At 37.3% G+C, this 20,288-nt stretch overlaps 1 protein-coding gene across 4 annotated transcripts in view; it reads left to right on the top strand.

The window, feature by feature from the left end:
* Nucleotides 1–20,288, top strand: part of SRGAP1 (SLIT-ROBO Rho GTPase activating protein 1) — a 159,854-nt gene that overhangs the window by 72,030 nt on the left and 67,536 nt on the right. For all 4 annotated transcript variants that reach the window (XM_063447084.1, XM_063447083.1, XM_063447082.1 and 1 more), the window contains exon 4: nt 12,535–12,597. In XM_063447084.1, coding sequence (XP_063303154.1) covers nt 12,535–12,597 — 63 coding nt within the window. The remainder of the gene's footprint in view (nt 1–12,534; nt 12,598–20,288) is intronic.

The following is a 20,288-nucleotide window of genomic DNA, read 5'->3' as shown; positions in this document are numbered from 1 at the left end:
GTACACTATGGGAGGGGAGGGGGGGGAGTACACTATGGGAGGGGAGGGGGGGGAGTACACTATGGGAGGGGAGGGGGGGGGAGTACACTATGGGAGGGGAGGGGGGGGGGGGAGTACACTATGGGAGGGGAGGGGGGGGAGTACACTATGGGAGGGGAGGGGGGGGGAGTACACTATGGGAGGGGAGGGGGGGGGAGTACACTATGGGAGGGGAGGGGGGGGGGAGTACACTATGGGAGGGGAGGGGGGGAGTACACTATGGGAGGGGAGGGGGGAATACTATGGGGAGGGGAGGGGGGAGAATACTATGGAAAGGGGAGGGGGGATACTATGGGATGAGGGGGGGGAATACTATGGGAGGGGGGGAAATTTCCTGGAATTTCTTTCTAAAAATGAGGTGCGTGTTATACGCCGGTGCGTGTTATACGCCGATAAATACGGTAGTTTGCTTGGCCAATGTAACAAAACTTAAACTTGGTACTGAAATCACGTTCCCTGTGATTTGTAATACTTTCCATGTAACTTTCATTGTGGAGCTATCCTGTGCTTATAAGGATATTTGAAATTTTTTTTTAAAGGAACCACAGTGTATAAAGGTTGCTGCCATGAGTTTAGATATTTATTTATTTTACACCATGAACCCTAACACGTTTTTGGTCATAGTAGACCTCCTAGGCATTTTGTGAGTACCTCATCTACTTGAAATGATCATCTCAAGGAATGTGTCGGCTTTCTTATGGTTTTTAATTCATGATCCATAAATGTCAGATTTCTGTGAAGCTTCTGTATTTAGAACCTGACCGTTCCATTGCTGTTATGAAAGCTGTCATTGTCATAGTCTGTTGATGGCATTGGAAAGCCAAGTGTTTTAAATACATTTCCCATGATGCTAACCCAACCTTTAAGCTTGCTGCCTATCAATGGAAATGCTGTTCTCAAGCCTCTGAGATAGAAATGTTATTTGCCAACTTCCGTCATAGTTAGTCATCACTGTCACATAGAATGTAATGGTGTGATGAGAATGTATAAGGTGCTCAGACTGTTAGCACCTGGACCCAGTAGTCCATGAAATGTATTGATCTAGTACAAGTGAAGTGCTTTGGCATGCAAATCCAATTTTCTTGGCCAGCCAGGAAGATGTATGTGTATTACCATTACCTCTCAAGAAAACACTGTTCGACATGAGTGAAATATAAAGCAAATCAATATTGTTTCATTTTACCTTTTAAAGAGTAGGGGTCCCTTAGAGGACCTGATGACATGCGCAGACAGAACCTACACTTCAAATCCTACACATTTGGGTTTTATTATTCTCCGTCTGTATTCGGCAGGTGAGGTTTTGGTGCTCCTTGCCAGTAGAACTCACCAAACCCAGACACTCAAAACATTTGTAAATATGGCAATTGATATAAACCGTGTTCACAAAAAGTGCCACATCCACAAAGTATAGTGATTTCAGTAAATTATTGTATTGATAGTTTACATACCATTACAGATCATATCAAGAGTGAACATGGTACAGCGCTACTGAATCTGATTGCGCTATATAAATAATCCTAATAATAAAATAATATCATGCCATAGTAGTGTTCAGGTACCAAGCCATTCTCTTTATATGACCAATCAAGCAATATCTACCTTCCTCTCTCTGAGACCTTGATTAAGCGGACAGTGCTCACATTCAGAAAAAACTGGCATGTGCTTGACCGTTGTGTAGGTACTATAAACTCAAGGATCAATATTCCTGATAGCTTGATTGTGTATATACAAGAGTTTCCTGTCTCCATCTTGAAACATTCACTTGGTTATTCCTATGTATTGATAAAATTACCACATCGTAACCCAGCAATGGGATGAAAGTGCTACTAGTCAGAGCACTCTGTTGATTCTACTGTACCCTATGGAAAAAAAAAAGTTTCTTTTATTTAGAGGGTAATTTCCCTTTTATGGTTATTTTTATTGTTTTACTAAGTTTTGAGTATCCTTTTAAATAGTGACAAGTTTGTATCTTGGTTCTGAGTAGTGCTTCCACAATTTTTTCCTGTTTCCGAATGATTCATTTTGAATTGAACCGTGTTCTATATGTGCACAAGACGAGGTTTTGCAGTTTTCTAATAATATGTCTGTCAGAATTTCTCTCCATTGTGATCAGATTGCTCATGCAGAATGTGAACAATGCACAGCTCCTTATGGAGATATAAATCTTGCTTGTATGAGCAATACAGTCTTGCAAAGTGCTTCATTGTGATAGTATTTCTGGGGGTTAGAGTGATTCATTCTTATTTATCACTAGTTGGCTATGATACATGGTATTTGGTATTTTTATTCTCCATAGACTGTATTAGTATTATGCCTCAATTACACTCTGAACTTGCCTTCAGGGGCTGTTTGATTTCCACAGGAGGAAAGTAATGTCACATGGTCAACTAATATGATTAGCTCTGCATGTTCTATCCCATCCATGTGTGTCTATGATCTCACCACAGTTACCTGTTTTTATTGATTTTGTTTGTGGTCTTTGTGCATACAAGGGGTTTCTGGGGCGTGAGTTCGGCCCTGAGCAAGGACGGAGAGGAACAAACACAATCCTAAACGAACACAATCCTAACATGTGACTAGACTTATTAATAGAAGTGCAGCTATATGGAAGTACATAATATATATTTTTACATTCTAAGAATCCTGAATATTTCATTTATTTTTAATTTGGCTCACTGCAGACGCTGCAAACCATGTGGTGGAAGAAATAGTAAATCCATATGAAGTGTGTTGGTAGAGTTTAAATTATACTTTTATTTTTATTGCTTTAAGTCTGACCTTTCAAACCTATGCTTGCATGTGCACTTGTGCTGCTTAAAATATTGTAATGTATGTAAAAGTGTTATAGCATTTTATTTAACTTAATATTTCTGGTAGTAGTGCAGTCTTGTCTTTGTAAATGACGTTTTGAAAATTTAAGAAGGCACAGTATAGAATGCAGGATACTAGAAAAGGCCATTTATTTTACAATGGGAGGTGAGAAATATGGTGGTGGTAAATGGTGGCATGCTTCTCGGTGATCATTACTGACAAATGACAGACAGAAAGTAGTAGTAGTGCAGATTGTTGTGGGATTGTGTGTTTATTTCTGCATTTTTTGAGGACTTTCTTCTTCCTAGAAGTATAAGAAAACTAAAGGCTTAGAGATTTGGGATGTATGTTTTCCTTGTGAAAAATGTTTAAAACCTCAGTGTTAAAGGAACACTATAGTGTCGGGAATAGAAACCTGTGTGCCTGTTTAGGTCCCTGGCCTCCATTAGCTCTTTCTGAAAAGGTGATTTTACTAATTTTCCCCCCCTCACACCACGCTGGTTTAGCCTCAACTGGCTTTGTATCTCAGTTATGATGATCTTAGGCAATACAATGCTTTCCCCATAGGATTGGGAGGCTACTGCGCATGAATGACAAAACGCCCTGCTGCACCAATCAGCATCTCCTCATAAAGATGGATTAAATCAATCCATCTATGGCGGGAACATTTAGCACCTCCATTCAATGCGTGGAGCTGCTGAACACCAGTGCGCCATACTGCAGCATTGATACAGTAAACGCCTCTAGCGGCTATCTTGGTAAATGCAACTTGAGGCAGCGTTTACATTGAAAAGCATATTGGCTATAGACACTAGAACCACTACATTAAGCGGCAGTTGTTCTGGTCACAATAGTGTGCCTTTTTAAATAGTTAGGACTTGACTCTTTGAAAGAATGGGAACTTTTTGAGACTGGTTTTAATTTATTACTGTTCCTTTAACCAGTATTGCAATTTCTTTCAATACCACACACGTACTGTTATCTTTGTGCACGTTATTGCTTTGGGGTAGCTGGAACAGACCTAACTTCTTGTTTAGAATAATGCAGCTATTTTTGTCTTAGATGAATTCATGGTTCACTGAATATGCCCTTTGGGTTTGGAAAACAATTGACCCAAACAGGATACAAATGCTGTGTATCATAGGCACATTTATCTCTGCTTGTAGAAAATATGATGTGCTTGTGTGTACATCATACATTGCAGTCAAAGTCGTTGCTCTGAGTTTCTTTCACCGTGATACTTGACATTTTCATGTGTCAGGAACAGCTGTGTTTACATGTGATTTATAAAACCCTGGAAATATTAGAATCCTTCTGCACTATGTTAAAAAAAAACAACAAAACCAAACAAATAATTGCCTGCACCTAGTTTCAAATTTACTAATTTTCTCTTGTTTTTGTTTAAGTACAGCTGTACTATATTCCGTGGTCTGACCTTGGAGTTGGCTTGGGAATATATTGCAATAAAGTTATATAAGCCATCATTGGAATTTACCCTTTAGGTAGCGAATGGATTGTTACACAGAAAACTAACTACAAAATAAAGTAAAATAAAAAAACACATACAAAAACATCTGGATATTACAGCTTCTGCAATGGGAGGGGGAAGGGGGGAGGAAATTGTGCTGAAACATAATTATGACTCTTTACCGGCACCTGTTAGCCCATTTGTTATATCATGCAGGTCTGCCATGCAAACAGTATTTAAAATAAATAGCAAAAATATCCTTATCCCCAATTTAATATTTTTCAATAAGCATTTCAAACTTTTAAGATTTTTAAATGCACTTTTTCAATTATTTTTTCAAAATATTGATATATTGTATATTATTATTATTATTTTGGTTTATTTTTTATTTTTTTAAAAAAATCCTATATCATGTGTTTTTGTTTAAATTGCCATAGACAGACATGGTCCCATGCTGATGCTGATTAAATCCTTTTAAATTATATCTATTTTACTACATCAATTTTTTTTTTCTCTCTTTATTGACAATGCAGAGTTAATAATGGTAAATGATGCAGGTAATTGCAAACTGTCAGTGTAAGAAACTGCCTTTAAATTTTATGCATTTTTATGGCTTTTGTGTAACAAATTATTGGGTCGGGGATATCTGCACATTATCTTGTGCTTATCTTATTTTATTCTCTTTTACAATTTTGGAGAGCGGAGAAGAATGATTCTTTTGTTTTTCTGTTTGTTTTTGTGTGCTTGTTCTAAAGTATAAGATGACTTGTCTTACTGTGCTTCACCCTATTCATCTATCCAGTCCCCCCAGCAGCAAGTGTGAAAATTGAAATGAATGTAAATGAAAATTCATTATCTCATTGCTTTGTAATTCTCAAGTTACTTCCAAAATGCTGAGGTGAATTCATCTCCTCATAAAAGGGTGTAAACTCGGTGACCTCATAATAACTTGGCAGCGTCTAAGGAATACTTTTACTAACCATCTTCCTTGTGTGGGCCGTAACCCTGCAGTGAATTTTTGGAAAAAGAAAATTTGCTGTCACACCAATGAGCTTAAATTTTTCATTTAGTCCAGAAATATATGTATTATTCAGAAACTAAAATAGTCGTTACCAAAATAACAAGATTTTAAAAGTACCGATTTATGCCCCAATTACAACATGTCTATATAAACACGTGTTACAAACCTATGCAACCTATTTGTATACATGTAACAAACCTAGTACATGACTTGCAAAACGATGGCTGTTTTATCTATCTATCTATCTATCCCTGCATGCGATTTCACAGCAGAGTATCTTTTCTTTCAATACGTTCTTTGATATAATTTCTGCGTTTCGCTATATAATCACACATAGCGTCCATGAAAAATATGTGGTCGCCGCAGTATATGATTATATGCAAATGTTTGGGATCCCTGTCCAAATAACACGTATTGCTAAACTTCAAAACACAGAAGCTAAAGACCTGCAGTCAGTGAAGAAACTGAAGTTGAAGAAGGGTTGCACATTCAACAATACAATTATCCAAAACTTAGTTCAAAATCGTCCTCTTCACATCCAGAATAAACTACTTCAAGAAATTGAAGGTTTTTGAAAAGGCATTCATCTGTGATTATATATAAATATTAATACAAATCTGTGGATTTATATCAGGCATACAGTACATGACAGACAGCATAAAAATATTTTTGTCACCAAACATTTCTGAACCCACCACCATACCCCTCCATTTCCCCACATTCCCAACTATCTCTTACTGTATCCCTCCCGAACGTCAATGTAACTGCTTGTGTACCCACTCCACACCACTATTTGGGAGGAGTTTTGTTAATCCTCTCTGGATTTTACCTCTACCTACACTTTGACTATCAATAACGTGCTAACATATTAGCGCTATCTTTACTATATATGCTTTTTTGTGTGTGATTTATATATATATATATATATATATATATATATATACACACACACACACACATACACCTCACTATCATATTGTTATTGTATGGTCTCTCTTAACTCAGCCTTGCTTTAATGTGATGGTATCCACATTTACATTAAACTCTGAATTGATAAAATAAAATAAAAAACCTGTATATAATCAGACAATTGTCATCTCTTGTATATCTAGATATCTGCTATCTATAATCATGTCATTATTATCTTTTGAGTGGTTTATAGCTTCTGGGTTATCATCCGCATCCGGAATTAAGATTGTGTATTATGTATGTGTATTTATTAGCAGGAAGCTACTCTATTGTTTGGGCATGTGTTTATTGGCCCCTGCATTGGCTCTGATCACCATATATTGGTCATCATTTATTAAAGCTCAGTCTCTAATCTAAGTTGGATATTTTTACTACCAAGACACTGGAGTTTCATTACTTATGTGATGATGTCATTAAAACGTTGCTTCATATTCTCAATAAAGTGTCTTGTGCTTTACTTCAAAAGGGATGACACCTGTCAGACAATCCTGCCTTTCAATTTATTTTCTGTGGAAAAGCCACAGTATACTGATTGATCGGTACAGGCTTCTATGAATGAAGTTACAGATATGTATGTATCCTATCAGAAGCCACTGCCATATAGAAATCACATACTAAGTTATGATGATTGCAAAGAATATCACTGGTTCCCAGATTAATGTTTTTTTTTCTCCTGGTCTTCATTGTTACTGGTAAGAATGTTAGAAATATTGAGAGGATATTTCATAAGCCATGCAGAATCGTATGCTGATAGCTATATAAATAAAACGTATGGCTACAACTAGTGCTTGACTGTAAACTTTCTTATTAGAGCTACATACGGTATGTGCTAGATATATTTTGTCTTTTCTCCCTATTTTTGTCTTGTGAGGGATTAATATTTTATGGTTTTCACTTCTGAGAATATTTTCTGCAGGGGATAACAATCTGTATTATCACTCATTATACCATTTGTTGTTTTTACACCTTTTTATGGCGGTTTAGAAGTCGTGGCAATGCTGTTAAAAGTGAAATATCGCAGCTTATTGTAAATGGAATCATGCACCCCTCCAAACGTTGCTCTCTAGAGCCAGCTGCGAAAACCCCTAGGCATGTGTCTGATCAGGAATTATCGGGGGGCCGCCAAGGTTCTGGCATCAATTGCTTTAGATTAGAGTTTGTAATTTAGACATGTAAAAACTACAGGCACAATTCCAGCGTCCACATGCTGTGCTCAGTACGCCTGTAGAACACAAAGAAACAATCCGCGTTCTATGCTACTCATCTGAAAATTGACTAAGTTTATGTATTTACAGACGATTATTCAATTTCCAGTAAACTCTTCATTAAAAACGAAGTGTGACATTTTGCATGAGATTATCTCCTGTCTGCAAATCCATTGTAGAGTCGCTGTGTCTGAGAAGGCAGTAGATAAAGTAGTGTGAACGTGCCTCTGTCAAGCAGTTTATTTTAGAAGGTGTAAAAGCAGTCTGTCAGAATATAATTGGACTTGGTACCTTAACACGTGTGACTAGCATGCAGTCTTTATGCCTTCCCATTCTAAGGAGAAGGCAAAAGCAGCTTATATTGGTGACTGCTCACACTGGCACCCCAGATGTTTTGGAAATACATTTCCCCTTAAGACTGGCTGAACTTGAAGATTTAAAGTGCCACAGTTAGATGTCACTGATTTTAGGTGCATTGCCGGCGAGTGGTTTGTGGATAGAGATTGACCAGAATTCACAATATTCTGAATCCCTCATCCTCTGATCCCCATGGCAAGATGGCCTCGTAAGACTGTTAGCAAAATATTTCAGTTCCAGGCTTTGGCAGGAAATTAGGAGTATGTTGTTTTTCAGTTGCAGTGTGGACTGATCTAAGTAGACCATTATAAATTTTAAAGGGACACTAAAGGCACCCAGACCACATCATCTCATTGAAGTGGTCTGAGTGCAATGTCCCTGTCCCCTTAAAGGGACACTGTAGACTAATTGGAAGTGGTCTGGGTGCAGTGACCCTTTTGCACATAGTGCTGCAATGTGAAACATTGCAGTCCCATAGAAACTGCAATGTTTACATTGCAGCTCTATGACTGCCCTCAGTGGCTGTGTACCAGACAGTCACTAGAGGGCTTCCTGAATTGAAACGGACCTTTGGGTCGGCATCTGACGCTGGATCTATGAGGACCTCCAGCATCAGATTTGTCCCCATTGATTCAATGATTTCCTATAGGGAGGTCTAATGCTGCGCATGCACATTAGCCCCCCCTTGTCGTGGGATGACGGAAGGGGTGGAGCACCGACCCAGTGCTGAGGGACATCTGTGCTGGGAAAAGGTAAGTAAATAAAGGCTTTTTAACCCTTTATTTACCAGGGAGGGTGAAAGGCAGGAGAGAGAGAGTGCCAGTAACACAACTTTGTATTCCTGGCACTACAGTATCTGTTTAACCCTGCAATTTTAATTATTGCAGTTTCTGATCAACTGCAATAATTACATTGCAGGGATAAGACTGACTCTAGTGGCTGTCCATCAGACCCCTTCCTGCTTGCTAGGCGACTTTAGGTCGCCTAACTGACACTACATGTCCTCACACTCTGCATGAGCACATCCAGCGGCCGTAAAATAACCACTGGAAAGCACTGCAGCAATGCTTTCTTATGGGGAATGCCTAATGTGTTTGCGGTGCATTTGTCAGCTTGACAAAGCCCTCTGTGTAGGCCGAAACGTTGCACATTGCTATCAATAAATCTGCCTTTTTGAAGAAACCTTGACTGCCTGGACCTACTTTCTACTATTATCTACTAAATTGGGTTTTGTCATCCCGGTCTTTGACTCACCTGGTTTTCACTGTGAGAGTACGGAATCCTTTATCTTTGAATCATCTGTTGGGTGACGTTGGAGAGGGCAGAGCAACGACTTAGTGCCAATGGAGATCGGTGCTCACAGGTAGGTACAGTAAGGGTTTATTAACCCTTACAGTGTGGGTGATAGGGGAGCGAGGGAGCTTTGGTGCTAGGAATACAACTTTGTGTTCCCAGCACTATAGGATCTATTTAATGTATTTTTACAATGTCTGAGAAGGAGGAATTGCCTACCTATATATGGTGTTTTAACCCCTTAAGGACCAAACTTCTGGGATAAAAGGGAATCATGACATGTCACACATGTCATGTGTCCTTAAGGGGTTAAATATAGTCACATGGTTGGTGAAAAAGAAAAGTTGATAACTGTAAACACCAGTGATGAATATTACATTTTAACCTGAAAGGGTTGGAATAACCCCTTTAACCCCTTAAGGACCAAACTTCTGGAATAAAAGGGAATCATGATGTGTCAGACATGTCATGTGTCCTTAAGGGGTTAACCCCTTAAGGACACATGACATGTGTGACATGTCATGATTCCCTTTTTATTCCAGAAGTTTGGTCCTTAAGGGGTTAAGAAACAGATGTTGATAAGTTCTTAACAGGTTAAATGTTTGAATACTGAAGTTTTCTTGTGTGTTTTCACGCTGTTGTGAAGCTGGGAATTTGTAGTTTAAATAGAAGAATGCGTTTTTGTTTTGTGTGTATGAGCACTAATTAGCTGGTAAAATATTTAAGCTACATTATGCATGCTTTATGGCAAAGTTTAATGATAAAATGTAATGTAAGCCTGTAGCGGTAACCACAGAGGCTAAATCTTCATATAGCACTGAGTATAGTCCTACATCAATACATTCATATGCTCTCCTATATTAGAATACTTAATATGTTCATCTGCTAGAACTCAACAATGAATAATTTATAGCGTTTCAACTTGGACTGTTGACTGTATAATGTTTACTTTAACTCAATAAGGAAAACTTCTTGGAAACCTTAACCTACAAATCAATCCTCATTTGATGTTGAGCAGATCCCTTTGCCTCTCGGAGTCATTACTCTAAAGCAGTCCTTCGATTATTTATGAAAGATTTATATCTGTTGTCAGACTGTAAAATCCCAATCGCAATAGTAGCTTTGCCTTTAAATGATCGTTACACTGCACAGAGCAGCCCTGAAGACTGTACCCTGCTATGTTAGGTTCATCTTGGACATTTGGGAAACATTTAACACAGCTAAGAAAAGCAAGGAAATTAATACATTTAAAAATCACTCTAGTGTTGTTCTCTAAATATAGCACAGAAAGCTATCGGTTATTTACTAAAGTGTGAATTTAATATTTTTGGCCCAAATAGTAGAATTAAAAACATTCTTTAAGGCCGCTGTTTTCTGTTTGCCTTTATTTGGCTAAACACTTTGGCTTCACATTAAATTACAAACAATTCACACTTTAATAATAGCCTTTTATGTGTTGAGTATAGTGATTTTTACAAATAATGAACCATATTTGCTTATTGGACATTTCACATAGGATTGTATAATTCAAACATGTTGTTCTGATTTTACTACGGATTTGTGGGTCGCCTAACTTGTTTGTGAATATATAAAAATGCACAAAATACATGCGCACAGTGGCAAACTTATTAAACATAATGCAGAATGTAGAATTTACAGGTATTTATGGTTTTAATAAATATTTAGTGCACTTTAAATTCATATCACTTGAGTCATGCTCTGGATAGTTTGTCATATTAAACAGAGGTTTATGGGATGTGTAGTGTAGAATTCACAAGTAGTTTAGCTAATGAAAATAAATGAGCGAAATTAATCATCACGCTAATATCAACTGCCTTTTCTATGAGCATGAAGAACAATTTGCTTCCAAATCTGTGCGGCTGTAGTGAACAGAATGAAGGTAACTTGTTCAGGCAAGCTCTTTGAACCATCGGTAATCTCGCTCCTCGAGTGTTGTTTTATGCTTTATTATTTATGGTAAACCTTCGGTACTTAGACTTAACAAATGGTTGTGCGCATCATTACACCTGCCTGATCTGAGTTATACTGTGCAAGGCTACAGCATATCTCTGCACGAACACAGGTATAGCAACCAGTTTGAGTTATTTCGTGAGATCCCACGTCTAACCCAATAGATTCTTGGAAACAGCCATTGTAAATGTCATTTACATCAAGTCACCTAACCCAGTTATGTCATGCTTCCCATTAATGAGCAACATAAATAAATCACAGCGATACAGAGAAAGATAAAGTATTAAAAGTGTGCTCATCCCTGGTCACCTGAAGATTAGAACTGTATCACTATTTCAGTGACAGAGTAGATGTGGAGATAGGGAAGACTAGCATGTATTGTTATGACCGTAAATAAAATGAGGCTGTCTGTCACTGCTGTGATCGGCTAAATTTCATATAGAAAGAGATGAGCAATCTCCTAAACCCATGCTTGCATTTTCAGATGTTTTCTGTGTCAGGGTAAGCTTTTCAATGACCCCTCCGTCACCAAAACAGTCTGTAGATCTAGAACACCGTGTCTATCCCTAAATCTGTGGGTCACGAATGAGATGGATTTAAGCCCAATATTCCTGACCACTACCGTTAGAGGGATACTTAAAAAAAAAATGTATGCTCTCGATTTCATTATCTTCAAGAGCAAAGATGAATTATTTGTATTGTTATTTTGTATTCTACTTTCTTCTACATACATCTTCTGTGGGTTTACCTTTAGTGTTTGTGTTTTGACTTCCATGCATTGTATAGGTATGAATGTAAGCTAGAATACATCGTACAAGCCATTGTATTTTATTTTATACAGTATGTATGTATATATTATATGTACAAGAGGTTTCTGCTTCCACACTATTAGGACGTTGTCTGTGGAGCACTGCTGTACCAATTGCTGCGGTGTGTAGGTTTGTCTTTTGCCAAATAATTCCAGGACTTTTGAGACTATTTAGATACTGAAAGGTCAATGTTTTGATTTTAAAGACCAGTGGGATCTGAAGTGTATTATGACAGCGAATGTTCCACCTAGGTTGTTTAAGTGGAAAATAAAAAATGCACCCAGTATATGCGTCTTTACCCTGCATCCCTAATGAAGCTTCATATGTTTACAGTTGAGAGTCAAAGTGACAGTATTTTCTTCAAATCACAGAACTTGTTTATTATGTGCTGGTGACACACCATCTTATACAATACATGATTTTACACTGTGGGGGAGTGCATAATGGTGCAAAAGTCAACAAATCCAAAATGTGCAATTTAAATAACAATAACCAATTTGGTTTATTTTTAAGTATGATAATACATGCGTTGGTTGCCATATGAATGCGTTATCTCTGGTTTTGACCTCATTTTCTTTTCTTTCAATACAGAGCAAAGAAATTGCATTCCAGCTACATGAGGATTTAATGAAAGTTCTTAATGAGCTGTACACGGTAAGCCATTTTAATGTTACTTAACGTTAAAGTACAGCAAAGTTTCCAAATAACGCTAGTTGTTGGCCTATGACCCAAAATATTATAACGCATTTTCAAAAGATTGCTGTAGCTGTGCGTGATGTGCAAGTGACTGTGTGTGATGTTTGCCTGGCCAGCCTGTACATCTGTACATTAAAATAATTGTGTATAAAAAAAAAAGTATTTCTCATTTGGGTTATGTACATATTGAAGCCACTTTCAGTATTGGATTTATGTTGCATGTATGTTGTTTTTGCATAGGCTGGCATTCTCTGCAACCTGATTCTATACACACTGGGCAGATTGTAAACTAGAATGTGCCAGATGCACAAAGAACATCTGTACAGCTTGCACCTGGACACTGTAATATGAATATATACATAACTGCCTGGCTATTTGTATAGCAAAATGTCTAGATTGAACATGTCAGCGTGTTTTTTGTCATGCACGATCGAGTGCTTTTTAATTTAAAAGTCCCTATGTTATCCCCTTGCAGATAAAGATGTATGGTCCATTTATTTAAATGTCACTCGGCAAACGTTCTACAGCTTTACAGATTGGCATAGAAATCTATTATCATTCTCTAGAATTATAGCAAGTAAGATGCTAGTTTGCTAATACCTTAGCAAATCTTCTCAGCTGGTGTTTTTTTTATTCTGCATCACTTGTACATCATATTTTTGTGTTGCTAATGAGGGCTTCAGGGATTCTTACCATGTCAAATAACACAGGTGATCCAAAACGTGTTTAAATACTTTTAAGTGGGATCTAACCGTAGACCTTTGTAGATGTTCTTGTAAGTAATGAAATATCATTGGGCATCTATTGAACATCATAAAAGATACCTGGCAATCATCCATCGTAAAAACGGCTCCTGGATACTGATTGGCATGGTTTATTGCAAAATAAGATATTGTATAATATGAATACCTGACCGTAACCCTGGTAAAGTGGCAGTTACTCAAAACTATTAAATTAATCAGAAATGACCGATTAAGTGACTGTTCCATAGATTGCGTAATGAGGCATAAACACTGTATTGTGTTAACTAACTTTTTATAGCTCCTGCTGCTATACAATAGGTCTTTTGGGCATTAACACTAATCACTTTACAATAAAGGACCGTATGTTTGTAGCTGGGAACCGGCTATTTCCATGCTCATTATGAGTAGAGATTCTTAAAATTACAGCCTTGCATTCTACACATATGGCTTTAACCCAACATCTTTTATTTCTGTATAAATCACCGAAAAGGCATGTTCCAGAACACACAGACGTCTCCAATATCGCCTCTGCATATTGATTAGCTGTGACAAATACAGCTACTAATGTTTCTTTTAAAACATTAGAGTTCCCTAGTGTGTGTGAAAAAGTTGTCATCTGGCAGAGTTGCTAGATTTTATTACACCGTATAGATTAGTAAATAAGGAATAGCAAGTTATTTGATTTAAAATAAATAAATCTCTGGCATGCGTAATTTTTGGTTATCTGAATCCCAACATTGACCGTATAAAATAATGGTTTCAGTTTTAATCCTGCATTTTATCTCTGAGAGAAGCAAAATATATCTAGGGCAATGCTTTTACAGGGTACTTTTTTATAAAGTAAAGCAAACAGATAACATAAATGTACTTAAATTAAAAAAAGATTTAATTATAATGAACCAGATTTCTGTATAAACAATACAAAACAATAATGGATTTTATTGGAGGTTCGTCTTCATAGAGTTAAAAGTGATCGAAATTCAGGCCCTATATAGTTCTTATTTACCTGTATACAGAGGATTTATCTTCACTCGCTAACTGCACTGCTTTCTAAGTAATCCTTTGGACAAGTAATAATTGTACGTTAACCGTTTCATTAACATAATTTGTTGCTAGTTCAAGACTGGAGTATGACTGAGACTGCATTGCTTGGCAGAGTTTTTTGACCATATGGTTGCTTACAATGCATAATCACAGACCTAATACGAACCAACACAAATCCAACGTACTGCAATATTTATCCAGACAATTTATGTAATCACATGATGCACAATCTAATTCCTGTGTCCAGACACTTTTTAATTCATAACCACTGCTTTGTTGGTGTCTAGTTCAGACATGGTGAATTATATATCCTGTGATGTTCGTCCAGACTCTAAGTTAGTTTGGCTGTTGGGAAAATCTGAGTTTAAAGACTTCCATATGCACATTGTATGTGGAATAGATCTCCTGACTCTCTATTCATCGCAAAAACAGAGCAAACCCTGGAATGATAATGTTACAGATTAAGTATTTTGTTTAGAAATGTTTCTTATATTGTATAAACTTTATGTACTATATTTGGCTTTGGACCTGGAAAGGAGATATTAATAGATCTGCTAAGCTGTAGAGATGTCAAGTTAACTAGTTACAATTAGCATTAAATATTAATTAAGGTGCTGGGTACAGAAGGCTTGGCTTGTAAGAAGCATGACATACATTTCATCAATATACATTATGTAAGAAAGTAAAGCCTTTCTGCAGGGCTATCTGCGGTATCCGATGTTATATAATAGTGCTCTCCATATAAACCTGAGCTTATGAAGGTCAAAGTGCTGACCAAAAGCATCTTGCGCAGATGACTACCACTTCCTGTGTCTGCTATGCATAGCAAGTTATTTGTAGAGTGTGGTGCCATCATCTATTCTTTCAAAATCAATCATCAGCCAGGCAGCCAAATGGAAAGCTTCTCCCTGTAGCCTTGTGTTCTGAAGCATGTAAAGTACCTGTCAAGCGTGGTGTGTTCACATGGACGTCACAGATAGTTCTCCGTGGACTGTTGGTTTGCTGCGGAAATAGAGGAATAGATGCATGTTTGTGGTTTTACACCACATGAGCTTTGGTTTTAAAATGCATGTTTATTTTTAGTGGAGAAAGCCAGCACCTTGCTTTTTTTTCCTTTTTATAGAATGCGAAAATATAATTACTCAACCCCTCCACATCACGACCCTTCCAACTTCAAAATCCAAGGCAAAATAATTCTAACCCATTGTGATTATGTTTGGTTATATTTTTTTAGGTCTAGTTCTGTATTTCGAAATTTCGCCTGCCTCCCACTAATGATGTACTTTCGATTCCTATAATATTACAAATTGCCATTCCTAGGCTTGCCTCACTCATTCATATATGTCCCTTGTCCTTTTAAGCTGAAGATTTGCTTATTTGCTTGGTCCATTTCATCTAATTAGGGTGGGCCTCTTTATTTCATGTGTCACTAATTGCTATCTAGAGAGACAGATGGACAATGGTGGGTTTGAATGGCTTGAAATAAGTTGCCCAGTTTAGTTCATTACATCACATTAGAAAACTTCAGTCGTGTCGTAGCTAGCCCTGGGAAATAAAGATTTGCAAACCAAGTTACAAAGTTTAACACAAATGGGTTTTTGTTTTTTGTACAATCTATTTCCTTTATATTTGAATGTAATTCACTACATAAACCTATTTGTTAGTATACAATATTGATCAAGAATGTCCTTTATAACAATGAGTTTTCAGAACCTTTTATTATGTAGCCTTGCAGACACAATGCTGTATCTATGCCAGAAGCAGTATTATGCAATATAAATATGTCGTGTTATAACTGCTGTTTTTGTTGTAATTTTAGTAAAACTAATATGAAGTCTGAATTAATTTTTCCTAAAGATTCTCTTAAAGTTCTTGGGAAAATCTCTGAATTGACTTTGCTTTAAAGTGGCACTGTCATGTTGAACTTACCTTTCTCCTATTGTTTCCTTTTCTCTTCCTCTCTCAGAATCTGTTCTTATTTTCTTCCTTTGTGATCTAGTTATCTTTAAAACAAAAGATAAAGTAGGGACTACTTTTGTCTTATGTAGTTTTCCTACGGTTAAGTCTGCTCAATTTCCTGTGGTCAAAGAATTTTTTCCACAATTCTCATCCTCCTCTGTGTTCTCGTAATGTCTCCTTTCACTATTCCCGAACGTCCTGTTATGTAGCCGGAGCTTCGGCGAATTGATTGAATGTCGTGCAACCTGAATGCCCACAGTTTGTCCATTCGTGTTCGAATTAAATTTAGTTTGGGTCGGATTTTTAGTAGATAGCTCCCTAAGTATTAAGGAGCTATCTTCTTAAAGGCTGAAAGACCAACTTTACTAATTCTAAATAAAAATTACTTGTGTTGGGAATTAAGGGGTATTAAAATCACCCTCCTGCCCCTTCTCGCTTGGCTGCTGGCTGCTAACTGTTTAGTAGACATGCCCCTGCTTGTGGCATTTCGAGTAGGGGCAGGAGGGGGATTTTAATCTCTCTTATGCCAATATGGGGGTCATATTGACCACCATACAATGACAAGAGGCATGGGGGTTTAGGAAGCACAGCTCCCCATCGCTTTTATTTTTACATTTTACAAGGAGGGAGTTGCGAGACGGTAGCTCCCTTCATGTAATAAACTAAATGAACGAATTGAAATTGCGTTTTCATTCTTTCTTTGTAATTTCTGATGAATGAACGAATAACCGAAATTCCCGTACAAATTTTGGGCAATAGCAAATGCTGATGTATTCAACTGGGCCTGCACGGGAATTTCACAGCACTATCTAGTGTGGGCAGATGACGTGTTCCACAGGGCCTTCATCTGCCCACACTAAGATGCCGGCACCCAGGACCTAGATCTGGGTTATAAGCTATAAAGAAAAAAAAGGTAAAATAGCGGAACCTAGGGGCATTTGGAGGGGACTAGGGCGACTATCAAATGTATCGAAGTCAGAAGTGGGGTTAAACAAATAAAACAGATGCGGCCATGACAGTGCCTCTTTAAGTGAGCATCAGCCATACACTGGTTTGATGAGTTACTTAATGTTTTTTTTTAATGTATTGTTTATAAAAAAAATTAATGTTCTGTCAATGTAAGGCATTGAAGAGAATAGATCAGATCTTGCTTGTTGTGCCTTATAGTAAAGTAGATGTTCGTATATATTTTTTACAAATTGTTAAGCTCAGTCAGTCTCTTACGAATATAAATTGTGAAGATAAAAATATGTATATTTTTAAATTTCATTTCACATCCTAAAAATTATATCTTTATGCATTTTTTTGTTTACACTATTAACAAATACTTAATGTAGCATTGTTAAAAATATACTGTAGTCAATTATTTAAATACATTTTAGATTTCTTAATCTTGACCTGCTTTATTTTTTTTATTTATTTTGAAGAGGTTTTTTTGTCCTCAAAATATATTTTTGGCTGTGATTTGAAATAGCGTGTAAAATCTAATCCAGTAATCTGCAGCACAGCCGTGGCATACTTATAGGGATTCTACATTAGACAGCAGAACACGTGCAATCCAGAATGTTGGACAGGGGTTGATTCCACGCAATGCAAAAACAATCTATATGTAATTGTGACAGTTTTATTAATTTGTTTAAAACCGAGGCAGGAGTAGGTTGCTGCCTGCATTTTACTGCAGCATCCAATACACCCCACACCTTCACGAATGTCTGAATTCTATTGACCCTTCTGGATGAGCTGTCAAAACTGAATATTTAACAAGAAATAAATGCCTAAACATGTATCTTTTCCTAGTAGACTGGGAGTGAGTGACACACCATAACCACCTCCAAGATTCCAACTGAAATCAGCGTGGGCACTTTATTCTGGTATAGAGAATAGCTCGGGTTGGTTTTTGTATAGTTTGGTTTATTTTCCTCACCAAGTAATATTTTACGATTATTTGGGGGTGAGCACTATAAAGTCTAAGAAAAATAAATCCTAGTTGTGGAATACACAACTACGTTAGAGATGTTGCACTTTGCCAAGACCTCAAAAAGATATTTGTCTATGTCTAGCTATACAGATTACTGAAACTACATGTAGAACACATTTTGTTTTTCAAACATACGTTTTTTGCATTGTTAACACAAACTATGTTAAATGTTTGGTTTTTTTTGCTAGAATTATATCCTTATATTTTTAATTTTCGATTTCGTGACAAGCAATGAAAGGTGCCAGTTATGTTAAATAATTTGCTTACCTGTAGTCGATACACTGGATTGATTTCTCTTTGAGAGTCAAACTTTGCTTTTCCCTTGGGAAATCACCATAGTTGGCCGCTGCAGGTCAATAACCTTAACTCTACAGAATCTATAAGGCCATTTCCTGATATGTAGAGACCAATGTCCAAGGCATTACAAAAAAAAAATCCCCACACAATGGATTGATTAAACACATTTTTGGAGTAAAACAACTTCATATGAACATGCATTGGGTATAAAAGTATAGTATATCACACTAAAGACAAAGCATTCTTAAAGGAACAATCCTATACATAGATCTTTATTCAAACTGATGAATACAAAATGTGTACATTACTAGAGTGGTTGTCGTTAAACATTATTTATTCTAACCTTCTAGTGACTCATTGTACTTATATGTCCTCCATTCTTTTGCAAGATATTTCCTTACTTCAGGGGATTGCTTATATTTAACCAATTAATAATTATATTTATTTTTGTGTATTGTGATTTATTAAGCCTACACTGTGTAACGTAGAGTATAGCATTTCCAATTAATTTAGATATACACACATTTATATTGTGTGTGTGTATACTTATAAGTGCAAGTAGACCGAATAATGGAAACCCCTACAAATATACTAATATGACCTAATAAGGAGTTGGTTTTGTTTCAGAACAGTATTGATTCTTGCTGGAATTTTTATATATTTTCTCCTATGTAAATTCTGAAGTGTGTGTATATTTAGTGGGATGTTCCATTATTCTTGCAGAAGGATAGCCTCTGGTCCTTTAAATGATTATAGAAATACTTCTTACTCTCTACATTGCTCAGAAATTCTCATTAAAGGACCACTATAGGCACCCAGACCACTTCAGCTCCATGAAGTGGTCTGGGTGCCAGGTCCATCTAGGGTTATCCCTGCCTGCTGTAAACATAGCAGTTTCAGATAAACTGCTATGTTTACCTATGGGTTAATCCAGCCTCTAGTGGCTGTCTCACTGACAGCCGCTAGAGGCCCTTCTGCGCTTCTCACTGTGATTTTCACAGTAAGAAGACGCCAGCGTCCATAGGAAAGCATTGAGAATGCTTTCCTATGAGACTGGCTGAATGCGCGCATGGCTCTTGCAGCGCATGCGCATCCAGCCGATGACGAGGAAAGGAGGCGGAGAGTCCCCATCGCCGAGGGAGTCCGGCGGTGGAGAAAAGGGTATGTGTTTAACCCCTTCCTCACCTAAGAGCCCGGCGGGAGGGAGACCCTAAAGGTGTGGGGGACTAGGTGATTAGGTGAGTCATTGGAAAATGTTTTTCACCCCTGTGAAAACAGGCATGGTTTTTATTAGCAGTATTGATTCAGCATAAAAATCCTTAAATGTCAAAACATCTTTATGGGTTGCGTCCCTTAAAATGACTTATTACTTGGCCTTTAAAGGGACTCTATAGGCACCAGAATAACTACAGCTTTATATAGTTGTTCTGGTGAGTATAATCTATCCTTTTAGGCATTTTAATATAAACATTGCCTAGGAACACATCTAGTGGCCACACTCTGTATGGAGACTCTGAACTTTTCCCATAGAGATGGCATATCTGGGGCGGTGCCACCCGCGGCATTGGAATAAAGGGAAGTAAATCACATCTTTCAGGGTAGAAAAAGGGGGGCGACGACCTAAATGG

The sequence above is a fragment of the Pelobates fuscus genome, chromosome 3 (genome assembly GCF_036172605.1).
Source record: "Pelobates fuscus isolate aPelFus1 chromosome 3, aPelFus1.pri, whole genome shotgun sequence".
Lineage (NCBI taxonomy): Eukaryota > Metazoa > Chordata > Amphibia > Anura > Pelobatidae > Pelobates > Pelobates fuscus.
Note: the sequence above shows the minus strand (reverse complement) of the source record. Positions and strands in the feature narration are given on the sequence as shown.